General features: G+C 41.8%; 1 protein-coding gene across 2 annotated transcripts; it reads right to left on the bottom strand.

The window, feature by feature from the left end:
* Nucleotides 1-989: 989 nt before the first annotated feature.
* Nucleotides 990-9177, bottom strand: LOC102478548 (inactive ribonuclease-like protein 9). 2 transcript variants are annotated; one of them, XM_006163080.2, is made up of 2 exons: nt 8951-9177; nt 990-1968 (listed from the first exon to the last, which is right to left on the bottom strand). In XM_006163080.2, the coding sequence occupies exon 2, from the start codon at nt 1952-1954 to the stop codon at nt 1295-1297; it is 660 nt and encodes a 219-aa protein (XP_006163142.1). In that variant the 5' UTR covers nt 1955-1968; nt 8951-9177; the 3' UTR covers nt 990-1294. The 2 variants fall into 2 exon arrangements, with proteins under 2 accessions (XP_006163142.1, XP_006163141.1); XM_006163079.3 differs by having other exon boundaries at nt 8868-9084.
* Between the last annotated feature and the right edge of the window lie 4595 nt (nt 9178-13772).

Consider the following 13772-nt stretch of genomic DNA (forward strand, 5'->3'; position numbering starts at 1 on the left):
AAAAAAAAACCCTGAGAAAATAACCCCCCGCCAAAAAAATGAGAATACTATACAAGAAATACTAGACAGCATTAAACACCCAAACATCCAGATAATCAGTTTCCCAGATGGTGAGGAAACTAATAAGGGCATTGATAATTTATTCCATGAAATCTTGGAAGAAAACTTTCCAAATCTAGAGAGGCATTCAAATATCCAGGACCAAGAAATACAAAGGACCCCTAATAGAATCAACCCAAGAAGATTTTCTCCAAGGCACATCATAGCCAGACTGGTCAAATCTACAAAGACAAGATACTAAATTGGCAAGAAAGATACATCAGGTTACTTATAAATAAGGCTAGCCTGAGACCTCTCATCAGAAACAATGCGAGCAAGGAAACAATGGGAACATATATTCAAAGTGTTTAGTGAAAAACAGTTTCAACCAAGAATACTATACCCCTCAAGATTATCCTTCATATGGAAAGAAAGCATGAAAACATTCTCAGATAAACAAGACCTGAAAGAATTTGCCAGTAGCAGACCTAGTCTTCAAGTTCTGAAAGGAGTGCTCAACCAGGAAAACTAAAGACACATACAGAAATAAGAAAACAAAAGGCAAACAAGAAAATGACCAAATTAATGCTAAGGACAAGAAATATCAACAACAACTTTGAATGTTAACTCTCAGAATTTAAACGGGAAGATTGGTCCACAGTAACTCTGCATGTTCAACTGAAGGGAGTTTGAACATAAGACTGAACTAGCAAAATAGGATTTTATGACTTTTGAGTAAAACATTATTGATTCTTTTTTTTTTTAACTATGCTTTGTTTTCCCAATTTAAACATTTTACTTTTTGGGGGGTGTTGATAGGTTCAGCAATTTGTTGAAATATTTTTCTAGTTTGTTTCTTTAAATGGAAATATCAACTTTTCTTCCTTCCTGAAAAAAAAAGGAAAATGCCAAACCTGGAAACTCCATATAACCATAGCAGAGCCACCACACTAGGTTGAAGCACTTTAATCTTTCTGATGAACTACAGAATCACACAATTATGTCTTTGGAGCAACTTCAGGCAAGGGTTTCCTGTTCCTTGTGGTGTGGTTGTCCTTTCACTGCAGGCTTTCATGCACATAAATATTTAAAATATGCCAACACGTGTGACTGGCATGAGGCCACATCTCAGAACAGTATCTGTGAAACTGATGTTGTACTCAGGTAGCATAAGGGAACATGGGAGGAAGTGAGGAAGTGGATGATTACCATGAATTGAATCAAAATGGCCATTTCTCAACTTGATCTGTAAGGATCACAGTGGAGAGGGTGATACGCTCCAACCCAGGTCGTCTTCTGAAGGGTCAATTGGTTCTGGTAAAATATAATCATCTGACTCGATTTCATTTTCAGTTGGCATGCTAATATCATCTACATTATCAGGAACAAGCTCTTGGATTCTATCTTCCCATTGACAAGTGATAAAGGCATATCCCCTCTTATAAGTTGACTCAAACGTGCACTCTGGCATCTGGGTTCCTGCTATTAACTTACAGTAAAGTCCTTCTACTAGATTCTTGCTCATGTTACATTTCCTAACTCCATTCTTACATTGCACATATCTGTGGCGACAAGACTGTTTCAGCTCATCATATGGGGTCAGGAGAAAGTAGTGTTCCTTCACACACTTAAACCTGTGGTGAACATTTCTATCCTTGATTGTATCAGTACAATAGTAATTATCTAATAATGGTCTTCCAGGTTGAATAATGGTAAACCTTATGAACTTCTCTTTCGTAGGTGGTCGGGTAGCCCCTGTACCCAAAACTTCCTCCACATAATCTTCAAACTCTTCTTCTACATCAGGAGGTAAATAAAAATTTGATTCCTCCCTGAAAAACTGCAACGGCTTCAATGACTGCAGCAGCAGTAGCAGCAGGAGCAGGGGGTGTGCGGTGAGCAGCATCCTTGTCATTTTTCCTCTAGAGACTGAAAGACACAAGGAAATAGGCTTTGTTGTGAGAATGTGCTTGCTCCCATTTCCCGAGCAGGCCACACTTCTGCCACCTCTTGCAGTTCTGAACACTAAGATTCTGGACCTTTTTAAAATCAATGACTCAGAATCCATTTAAATTTCTCTGAATTAGTAACAAAAATGAACTGACTAGGCTTATTGTCAGTCTGGAGACTGTGGGTTAGAGAGGGAAAGGTGAGAGGAGAACGAGAAAGAGAGTCAGGAGGAAAAGAGGAAAGATTGAGGAATCGACAACGAGAGCTGTAGGGCAGGAGGGAAGCAGAGAGGAGATCAAGACAACAGTGGGGACAGAGGGAGGCGAGGGCGAGGAGGGGCACAGGCGCTCTCTGTGGGGAACAAGCGTATCTCTTCCCTTCCTAGGAGCTGAGAACTTGCTGTGAAAATTACCATCAGTGACTTTCCCTCTTTTCATTAATATCCAGCTTTGATGAAGAAAATTCCTTAGCGTCTTCCTTTCTCCTTTTTCTCATATCTGGCCATAGGTGCCCTTGAGGAAGGAGTCAAGCCAGGCCCAAGTTAGAGAAGCCAAGATACATAGGTTCTTGAAGTCAAACTAAAATAAACATGACAGTGAGCTACAGCAGCTAGCATAATGGGCAGAGATAAAGCCTAAGCAATTACACCTATCGTCACCACCCAACTATCCTGTGATCAAGACATAATTTTTGTACAGTTTCTGAGGGTGTAGGCCACCTCTCTCTGTGGAGGAAGGTTGCTTAAAATCTTACATTAGTTCTGGCGAGATCCGGGTTCAAGCCCAGTTCCATCTAATTCCCAATCTCTGTCCTTCACTGCTGTTCTATGGTCTCCACCAGTCCAGTTTCCCTGTCTGAGGCTAGACTGTATTTGTCTCCAGCCTGTCTTCTGAGCTCTATAAAAAGAGACTAACAGAAACACGGTGATGCCTGAAAGGGCAGTGCCACGACTGTCTTTGAGCCACTGAGCGCTATGACAGAGTGGTCCACGTTCCAGGCGGCCTAGCTGTGCTGTTGCAGAAGCAGCGTCCTGGGTTTTCTTACTGTGTGCTCTTGATGTAAGTCTCCCTGAGGCGGCCTGAGTGGGTGTCTAAGAGTGGAGTCACAGAGACCCTGGACTCCTGCGATGGAGATGGAGCAGCTCCAGTTCCAGGTTCCATAGCAGGGTTTTACATTTGTGAGTAGGAAAAGTAGGAAACGCTGACCTTAAACAGGTAGATACTGGGGCACACATTGGAAAGTGGAGAGAATAGGAAAATAGAGCATAAGAGGGCAAAGAATGGGAAAAGAAAGGAAAAACAACTAACTTGGTGTTGGGAGGGTGGGAGCCTTGTGACTGTTTCACAGCCCAGACCTCCCACCCCTGCATTCACTCCCTCATCAGTGTCCTTTAGTGTCCTCCGGGCAAGACTGATGCCACTGTGACAGGCTGCAGAGATCTGCACATAGGCTTAAAGAACGCAAAGCCTCTGTGACATTTATTTGTTTTTGTTTTGTATTTTAATTTGGTAGAGGATATACATGCTTGCTGGACGGAGAGAGAAAAAGAGAAAGAGGATAAGTAAGAAAGCTATCCCCAGGGTGATGGCCATTCTGCAATCCCTTTTCATCCATTCTCATGATTTGGGGCACACACGTGTGCATGCATGTCTGACACATGTTTCAGCACGAAGGCCAGGACTGGAACCATGCAGTCTCCCCTATGGAATCCCACTTTCTCAACCACCCTGACACCAGTCAGCCCCTTTCTGTAACATCTAGGGCTGGAGAGAATAAGGACAGCAAATGCATGAATAAGAGTTCAAGTCCTGTGGCCTCACCTTTGTGACTTCTGAGGACATTCACAGGGCCTGTACTGGACACCTCTTCAGTCTTTAAAAACTCTAACCTCTTGGGACCAGCAGTTAGTGTAATGGCTATGTTGCTGGACTCCCACATAGTCGACCGCAGTTCAAGTCCCGGACCCTGTGGCTTAAACTCACGCCGGGCACGTGTGCGCGCGTGTCCAAGTTCATTGAGAGGAGAATGGAGGAGAAGGGATTGTGGCATGGCCATCCTCTGGGGGGTGAATTCTCGCTTTCTGTCTCTCTGTCTCTGTCTTTCTGGCGAGTGCACACGCCCTATAGCAAAAACCTCTAAAAACAAACTCTAACCTCTTAATCCTTTACATATGAGTTCAATCTTTGGTTTCATACTTCTCAAAGTCTGTTCTCATAAAAGTATGTGCACGGGGCTTCAGGTGACATGGTAGATTGCAGTCTGAGTCCCAGATTTGGAGGCTTGGTTTCTTACCTTCCCTTTTTCTCTCTTTCTCTGTGTCTCTCTCCAGTCAAAGAGAAAAACAATAATGATAAATAAAATTTAGTAAATAATTCTTTTTCTTAAAAAAGAGAGAGTTTTGCTATAGAGTGTGTGCTCTCACCAGAGAAACATACAGAGACAGAAACACAGAAAGCAAGAAATCACTCCCCAGCAGGGATGGCCACACCACAATCTCCTCTCCTCCATTTTCCCCTCGGGATCTTGGGCACCCACGCACACGTGCCTGGTGTGTTACATCACCAGGTCCAGGACTCTAACTGTGGCCCACTATGTGGGAATCCAGTGATGTAATGATTACACCATCTTCTGGTCCCTAAATAAATAATTCTTTAATGAAAAAAGTATACATTTTCATTTATACTGTAGTTTTTAAAATATTTTATTTATTTATTTATTTATTTCCAGAGGGTGCTTGCATTTGCCACACACAGAGAGATAGCGAGAGGGAGAAGGAGAAAGGACCTCTCTCGGTGGGGTTGATATACAGCTGTCCTCTCTCCTTCATTTCTCCATTCTGTCATGAATTTGGCTTGCATGCACACGTGTCCACTGTGTTACCTGATCTACCAGTATTTGAACCTTTGTTGGTCTAATGGGATCTGGCTCACATAATTAACTGCTGCACTATAGTGCTGGCACTTAACAGATTTTTTTTCAAGAACTGTTTATTTCATTTTATTTATTATTATCATTCTTATTGTTTAATTAGACAGGAGAGAGTCAGAGAGAGAGAAAGGGAAAGTGAGAAAGCAAGCAGCTAGGTCTGGGAATCAAAACATAATGGAACATGTGGGAGTCCAGCACCTCAACCACCACACCAGCTGCTGGTCCTCATTCACTTTAATAGATCTTTTTAAGCACTATTGCAGGGGCCAGCAGTTGGTGTGATTAAGGCAACTGGATTTTTATAAGGTCAACTGTAGTTTGAGTCCTGGACCTGTTGACCACCTGTCCATTTCGACTCCTCTCTCCCACTTAACTGCTGTATTGTCAACATCACACTTTCCGTATCTCCTTTTGCTTCTCATTTACTGAGGCTGATGGGAAGTGAATGTTTGGAATCACTCCAATGGACTTTCTCTCTCTGAGGTTCTCCAGAGTTACAAAGTAAACCAGGCCACAGGCTATGGCATTGAGATGGGCTGATTCAGATCTGTACTGCACCTCTCTCCATCTGTATGACCTTGAGAATGCTATTGAAACTGTAAGCCGTAAGCCTCAGTTTCCTTATCTATGCAATGGGGATAATAATTATGCCTATCTCACAGAAGCATTTGGGAGGGCAAAATTCAATAAGGTACCAAAAGACCTAGCACAGGACTGATTAATAATTATTGCTCAGTACAGAATTTTTGTTGATTTATTACTACTGTATTATTAAAAGTATAATTACCTGTATATTCGATTGTTAGGGCTGCTATAAAAAAAGGAGCTAGACTTTATTCAATAATTACTACAGCCTCAAGTACTGTGCTAAGTACTTTAGAGACAATATTTGAATTAATTATTATAAATTTTATAAATAAAATCATACTTCAAAATTGGTTACTTAAACAAAAGAAATGGATTGTCTCACATTTCTAGAAGCTAAGAGTCTAAGGTCAAGGAATCAGCAGGGAAAGATTTTCGCTATAGGGCACATGTGCTCGCCAGACAGAAAGAGACAGTGAGACAGAAAGCGAGAAATCACCCCCCAGGGGGATGGCCATTCTGCAATCCCTTTTTATCCATTCTCATGATTTGGGGCACACACGTGTGCATGCATGTCTGACACATGTTTCAGCACGAAGGCCAGGACTGGAACCATGCAGTCTCCCCTATGGAATCCCACTTTCTCAACCACCCTGACACCAGTCAGCCCCTTTCTGTAACATCTAGGGCTGGAGAGAATAAGGACAGCAAATGCATGAATAAGAGTTCAAGTCCTGTGGCCTCACCTTTGTGACTTCTGAGGACATGCACAGGGCCTGTACTGGACACCTCTTCAGTCTTTAAAAACTCTAACCTCTTGGGACCAGCAGTTAGTGTAATGGCTATGTTGCTGGACTCCCACATAGTCGACCGCAGTTCAAGTCCCGGACCCTGTGGCTTAAACTCACGCCGGGCACGTGTGCGCGCGTGTCCAAGTTCATTGAGAGGAGAATGGAGGAGAAGGGATTGTGGCATGGCCATCCTCTGGGGGGTGAATTCTCGCTTTCTGTCTCTCTGTCTCTGTCTTTCTGGCGAGTGCACACGCCCTATAGCAAAAACCTCTAAAAACAAACTCTAACCTCTTAATCCTTTACATATGAGTTCAATCTTTGGTTTCATACTTCTCAAAGTCTGTTCTCATAAAAGTATGTGCACGGGGCTTCAGGTGACATGGTAGATTGCAGTCTGAGTCCCAGATTTGGAGGCTTGGTTTCTTACCTTCCCTTTTTCTCTCTTTCTCTGTGTCTCTCTCCAGTCAAAGAGAAAAACAATAATGATAAATAAAATTTAGTAAATAATTCTTTTTCTTAAAAAAGAGAGAGTTTTGCTATAGAGTGTGTGCTCTCACCAGAGAAACATACAGAGACAGAAACACAGAAAGCAAGAAATCACTCCCCAGCAGGGATGGCCACACCACAATCTCCTCTCCTCCATTTTCCCCTCGGGATCTTGGGCACCCACGCACACGTGCCTGGTGTGTTACATCACCAGGTCCAGGACTCTAACTGTGGCCCACTATGTGGGAATCCAGTGATGTAATGATTACACCATCTTCTGGTCCCTAAATAAATAATTCTTTAATGAAAAAAGTATACATTTTCATTTATACTGTAGTTTTTAAAATATTTTATTTATTTATTTATTTATTTCCAGAGGGTGCTTGCATTTGCCACACACAGAGAGATAGCGAGAGGGAGAAGGAGAAAGGACCTCTCTCGGTGGGGTTGATATACAGCTGTCCTCTCTCCTTCATTTCTCCATTCTGTCATGAATTTGGCTTGCATGCACACGTGTCCACTGTGTTACCTGATCTACCAGTATTTGAACCTTTGTTGGTCTAATGGGATCTGGCTCACATAATTAACTGCTGCACTATAGTGCTGGCACTTAACAGATTTTTTTTCAAGAACTGTTTATTTCATTTTATTTATTATTATCATTCTTATTGTTTAATTAGACAGGAGAGAGTCAGAGAGAGAGAAAGGGAAAGTGAGAAAGCAAGCAGCTAGGTCTGGGAATCAAAACATAATGGAACATGTGGGAGTCCAGCACCTCAACCACCACACCAGCTGCTGGTCCTCATTCACTTTAATAGATCTTTTTAAGCACTATTGCAGGGGCCAGCAGTTGGTGTGATTAAGGCAACTGGATTTTTATAAGGTCAACTGTAGTTTGAGTCCTGGACCTGTTCGTTTGAAAATCACACTGGGCCCATGGGCATGCATGCCCAGAATCCAAAAAGGAAAATAAATAAGAAGATATTATGGAGAATGGAGAGGATGGGATTTCAGAGTGGCCATCCCCTTGGGAGTGATTTTCACCTTCCCTCTCACTGGTGTGTGCTACACTGTATAACAACAATAAAAAACAAAAAAACCTTGGGAAAAAAAAGAAAAAAGAAAGCAAGATTTTTGGGACATATCCTACAAAGAGTCATCAGTGGATAATGATCATGTAATAATTATATAACCTCAATCATAAAAGGAAAAACTCAAATTGTATCTTTCAAATTGGCAAGATTATAATACTTTATAAATGCAATGCTGGTGAGAGCATGATAAGCAATTATACATTTCTTTTTTTTTAAGAATTATTTTATTTAACTTTATTTCTTTATTTTAATATGACCAGAGAGGGGCAGAGTGAGAGAGAGAAAGTAAGAAAGCAAGCTGCCAGCTCCGGTACTTGAACTGTGGTTGACCATGTGGGAGCCCAGTGTCCTCAACCAACATGCCACCTGCCAACCCTAGCAATTATACATTTCTAATAAGGAAGAAATTGTTATGATTTTTTAAGAAAAAGTTAGGAAATATAATTAAAAAACTTTAAAAATCGAACCACGGTCAACTACATGGGAGTCCAGCGACATAGCCATTATGCTAACTGCTGGACCTTCAATTAAACATTTCTAATGAGGAAAAAATTGTCATGATTTTTTGTGAGCAAATTAGGAAATATAATTAAAAAACAAAAAATTGAGTCTTTCCCCAGTATTTTTATAGCCAGAATTCTCAGCTATAATAATTCTTATGGAAAGATGAACTTCAAGTTTTACTTAAGACAGACCAAATTTGAAATTAGAAAATATAAATACCCAAAAATGTGGGAAAGGATGAATAGATCAGATGTGCTCCTAGAAATGACAGTAAGCGTGACAACCATAATAATAACCATTTCGATGAGAGCTAATATATATTGAAGCAGTCAGTATTCTACATTCGAGGAACTACATATTCTTAGAATAGACCATTTTCCAGAACTTACAAATACACTAACCAATTAAATCCTGGGGGTATGGGATATTTCGTATTATCAGAGCACAGCAATAGAACGTCTGGCTGGCAGTGGGAGAAATGCCAAATCACCTGAAATGCGAGAGGAGCTGCACTGCCTCACAGACAACGGATGGTCAGGAGGCACAGCGGGAGGAAGAAATCAAAGTCCTCACCGGACTCTCGCCTCCACGACTCTCTTGTGCCCTTCTTTGGACTGACTTCTTTCTCAGTGGAGTGTCTCAGGTGACAGCAAAGGCAATCCCCGGCCCCTCTGGAGTCTTATATTCAGAGTCAGAGTAGGAAATCCATCCTCTTCCCACTTTCCACATGGACAGTGACTTCAGATTGGCCAAGTGGGTGTCATGTAGGCACGTGGCATTCTCTGAATGGTCAACCTGAAACTCATGTCTTTCTCTGGAAAGCAAAGTCCTACCTATACAATAAACAGAATTGTAACTGCTGACAGAAGGACCATTCCCCACTACGTAAAAAACGGAATGGAGACAGACTGGAAAAAAAGCAAAAGAGCATTACAAATGACTGTGGGAAAAGTTAAACTTTATTCTCTATGACATGATCAGTATAGATTATAAGGGAGGGAGAAGAAATAATGAAATAAAATCTTAATAAAATATGATTTCTAAATGAGTTATTTCTTCTTATTTAAAAATTCAAATCTTACTGCTTTTAATTGTCAGAGGGAACATGCAGTTGCCAGAGCATGAGAGACAAAGAGAAAGTATCCCGCAGCATGATTACACCAAAATCGTTTTTTCTCCATCACTTCAAAATTTGGGGCCTGGAGACACACACCCTCCCAAAGCGTTTTTTTAGCCCCTGGGGCTGGGACACTACAGTTGGCCAGGTGAGCTCCAACTTCTCATGCACAGCCCTGAATCACTGTGTTGCTGGGACCACACCACTCTGACCTCTAAAACAGTCCATTTTACAATTCAAGAAAGTACGAGTAGAATGTCATTGGGAGATGAACTTTTTGGATCTGGGTTGGGCATGTTCATAAATATTAAGTGCCAATTTCCCAAAGCCTCATTATACTATTTGTTAACTTCCACTTTTCAGTATCAGAAAAAAATCAGTTCCATAGTTTGAGTCGTTGAGTAAAGATAGACTGTTAAATCTCAGTCCTTAGAATTACGCTAACCTTTGTGAGTAAATTTCAACCTTTTTTTTTTTTTTTTAGTTAAATTTAGTAAGGAAAATGTAGACTAGCCAGCTTCAAATTTGTACTTCTCATGAACATTTTGAGGCCATGTGCACACATCAGACCTTTACACCCTAGACAAAATGGAAATGGTTTGGGAACACACGGATGGTGCTGTTGCCCTTGTGGGTAATAAATGTCTCAGTGGGTTCGCTGGCCTGTCAGGTTTCGCTCCAAAACATTTCTTCCAATGGGTCACTGTAAAGACCTTAATGCCATAGCTTCCAAAGGCATGGAGATTAGATATTTGCAAAACAAAAACTCCCCAGTAATTGAAAATCGGCCCTCAGAGCATAACTGTGCAGGACTTTGACACTATTTGCAAAGAGGGAGTCAGCCAGCTCTGGGATCACAGAAAATGTCTTTGAAATACCTTGCGGTTTTTTTGCAAATTTATTTTTACTCACGTGTTCTTTAGATTTTATATTGTATAATTCACAAATTTCTTAAAAGATTTATTTAGATAGATTATTTTTACTTTCTTAAACATTAGTGTGAGGTTGCCACTGGGTTTGTATGATTGTATATTTTGGTCTTTCTCAGAGATCAGGAATGGAAGGAAAATAGAAGCATGCAATATATTAAGATAGAATAACTTACTTTGCAGTGGGGAAGGAAAATAAATCTGGTGAGCCAATGGACTCAGTATTAAGAAAAAAGTAACACAGATCCCAGTTTCACAAGGCACATACCCACGCACACACGCACACTCCTTATTTTACGATGGACTAGAGATCAAAGTAAGTTTTTTAAATAACATTAGGAACATTTAATACAAACATAGTAGAACATTTTTAATAGTCTTGGAATGAATAAAGGATATCCTTGTTAAACAAGAGCCAGGCAAAAAAAAATGACCGAAACACTTGATCACATACATAGACCGAGTCACATACCACGTAGAGGAGTATGCAGAAAATCTCACCGAAAATGAATTACGAAACAGTACTCTCTTGTCCTGTGTTAACACCCTGGGCAGGGGATGAATTTAGCTCCTTCAACTTTGCTAGTCTACCAGCGAACATATGTTCTTTCTCAGGTCAGATTCCACTGACTGAGTCACTGTCAATGGCGTGAATTTCACTCAGTGATTTTCTGAGAATTCAAAAGAATTTGGGCTAACAAAGAAAATAATAACTGTAAGTCTCATAGCTGTCTCTTGACTGAGGACATGATGAAGGTCTCATTTTGACTAACATTAGCATTTTCATACCCTGTTTGCACCACTAACCAGAGAGTGAGAGAAGTAACCATTTTGCTGTTTCCTGTTCTCACAAGGTGCGTCACAGTAGGTTTTAGGGTGAGAAAAACAGGAGTTGCGACATGCAGTCACGCTGAGAGGAACACTGAAATGGTTGGGATCATTTCATTGTCCGTCTCTATTCAGATTTACTCACGTGAGCTGTTCGTTCTAATCTCTTCCTTTCCTACATCAGGATCTGTGTGGGTCTGTGAAGAAGGCCTAGCAGGTCCTCGACTAGCACAGCCTCAGTGGCACCTGGTCAACCTCATTCCTGAGTCCTTTCTCATTCCCGTGGAATGTGCACTCCAATTCATGCATTTCTCAGCTTTGTATCACCTACTGTGGGTGCTTGTTATGAGTGCAATTCTGCCATGGTGTCTGCTTTCCACAGAAGAGAAAAGGAACGTCATTTTTCCCTAAACCTTGTAGAGATTCTGTGTTTTTGTTTTGTTTTTTATGTTTATTTATTTATTTTTTTATTTTAGAGTACATTGGTTTGTGGGAGTTGATGGGAGAGAAAGTGAGAAATAAAACCCTGTAGTGTGGCGAGCACTGCATACGGAAGCCATCTTGAGCTGTCCGCCATCTTGAACTATCCACCATCTTGGAAACCATTAGGCTTGACTTCCTCACTGAGCAAATCGTTTCTCAGAAATCATGTGACCAACTGTTCTTGATTGGGTTTCTAGGCAACGGGAGAGATCCACCCATATCAATGATTGGTTCATGCTATTCTATCTCATTTGCATTTCTGGCAACCAATTGGTTCCTACCAGCTGTATATAACTCGCCATTTCTCCTCAATAAACGGAAGTAGACAGAAGAAGACGACTTGATCAGCATCTCGTATTGTGTGTGCGTGTTTTTGTCCCATCTCTCACTCCCTCCCCCAAGGAACCTGTTCAACTGTCCCGCGGGTCGGGGCACCGTAGGGTGTTGGCACGTCCTAATCCATTCTCTATTCTCCTCTTGGGCACACACACATGCACCCAACATGATTTTTAAGCTGCCAGTTCTGAGAACTGTCATTCGACCATTGGCCGTTGCCTCAATCACTACGCCATTTGCTGCCTCACGACCCTATTTTGATTAGAAAAAAAAATACAAGGTAAAACCCACAAAACCCTTAGATTTGGTTTTAAAATGGAAACAATAATAATAATAATAAAGACAAAAAGAATTAGAATTATGACCATTTTTCCAGCAAAATAGAGTAATACGAAGGTAATTTGCCTTCCTAGCTGGGACAATTAAACCAACAACAAAATGCTTGAGAAATTACTTCTAAGACGCTGAACATAAGGCAATGAAACACAATGTTCACGGACCAACAAGAAACAAGGTGAGCCCCACAGTGACCCAGCTTACTGCCTTGCGGGAGATTTCAGGCAACGGTGAAAAGACAGGACTTAGGATGAGCCTGCAGACTACCTCAATTGAAGACATAGACCTGAGAGGCCAAAGAAACTTCCATCCACAGGACAAAGTACCAGAAATGAGAGCGCTGCATCAGGACAAACCCCGCAGATCTGCCAAGAGCTCCCCTCGAGTATTCAGCCCTGGACCGTTTACTACGTGTGTGGAAGAAAACCTCCTGAGCCTGGGAAACGAACACCTGAAAGAGTCAGAAGGAATAACACCTACTCCCACCAGCCAGACTGAAAAGGTGAAAAATCATGGAACATTAGGTAGAGTCCTTAGGGTTGTCTAGCTTCAAGAATAGCGACTAATTAACCCTAGACTGAGCCCTGTAGGCTTGCCTACCAAACCATGAAATCAAGACCCAAAAAGGATTAAAGAGATTTTAAATAGCTTATCAGTATCTCTGAAGAAAGTTCAGAAAGTCATATAGCAAAATACAATTATCCTTCTATGTAAACCAACGATGCAGAAATTCAGTATCTGAAATCAAACCAAAGATTACAGAGTGTTAGGGTTTCAACCCTTGTTTCTTTTTGGCCTCTTGTTTAAATTTAATCCCTGTTGTAACAGCAGTCAGAGGTGGGGTGTTGGACCCATAGGTGGCATGGAGGTTCAGGAGGCTGGACCCCTCATGGCCGACTTGGCTCTTCTCCTCAAAGCCAGCAAGCTCACCACTCCTTTCCTTGCCAGGAGTCAGAGGGATGGGTGAAGAGGATCTGCTATGCGCAGGTGTCTTCTTTTCTGGGTGCAGGAATAGCTTGGGCGTGCTGGCAGACCGTCCTGCTGCCAGCGCTTGGGCTGAGGCCAGGCATTGCTGTGGGACAGCCTGTCACAGTGTCACTGCGGCACGTGGAGGAGCACCTTAGAACCTGCAGGGCTTCTGGTTCCGATTTACACCTTTTGGTGTGATTGGTTTACCTGCCGGCTGACTCTGCCTGAGGTCTGGACGGATTCAGCAGAGTTGGGCTGGGAGACAACTCCCCCTTGCTTCTATTAGTGTTTATGGCACTTTTCTTAATTGGAAGAAAAACTTTAGACATGGTGACATTTTTTTTTTTTGGGGGGGGGAGAGGTTTTTGCTATAGGGCGCGTGCGCTCGCCAGACAGA

Source organism: Tupaia chinensis, unplaced genomic scaffold (assembly GCF_000334495.1).
Source record: "Tupaia chinensis unplaced genomic scaffold, TupChi_1.0 Scaffold141372_1, whole genome shotgun sequence".
NCBI classification, from domain to species: Eukaryota; Metazoa; Chordata; class Mammalia; order Scandentia; family Tupaiidae; genus Tupaia; species Tupaia belangeri.

Bases quoted from the DNA above. Each gene is read 5' to 3' on its own strand.
- LOC102478548 (XM_006163080.2), bottom strand. From the start codon at position 1,954: ATGACAAGGATGCTGCTCACCGCACACCCCCTGCTCCTGCTGCTACTG.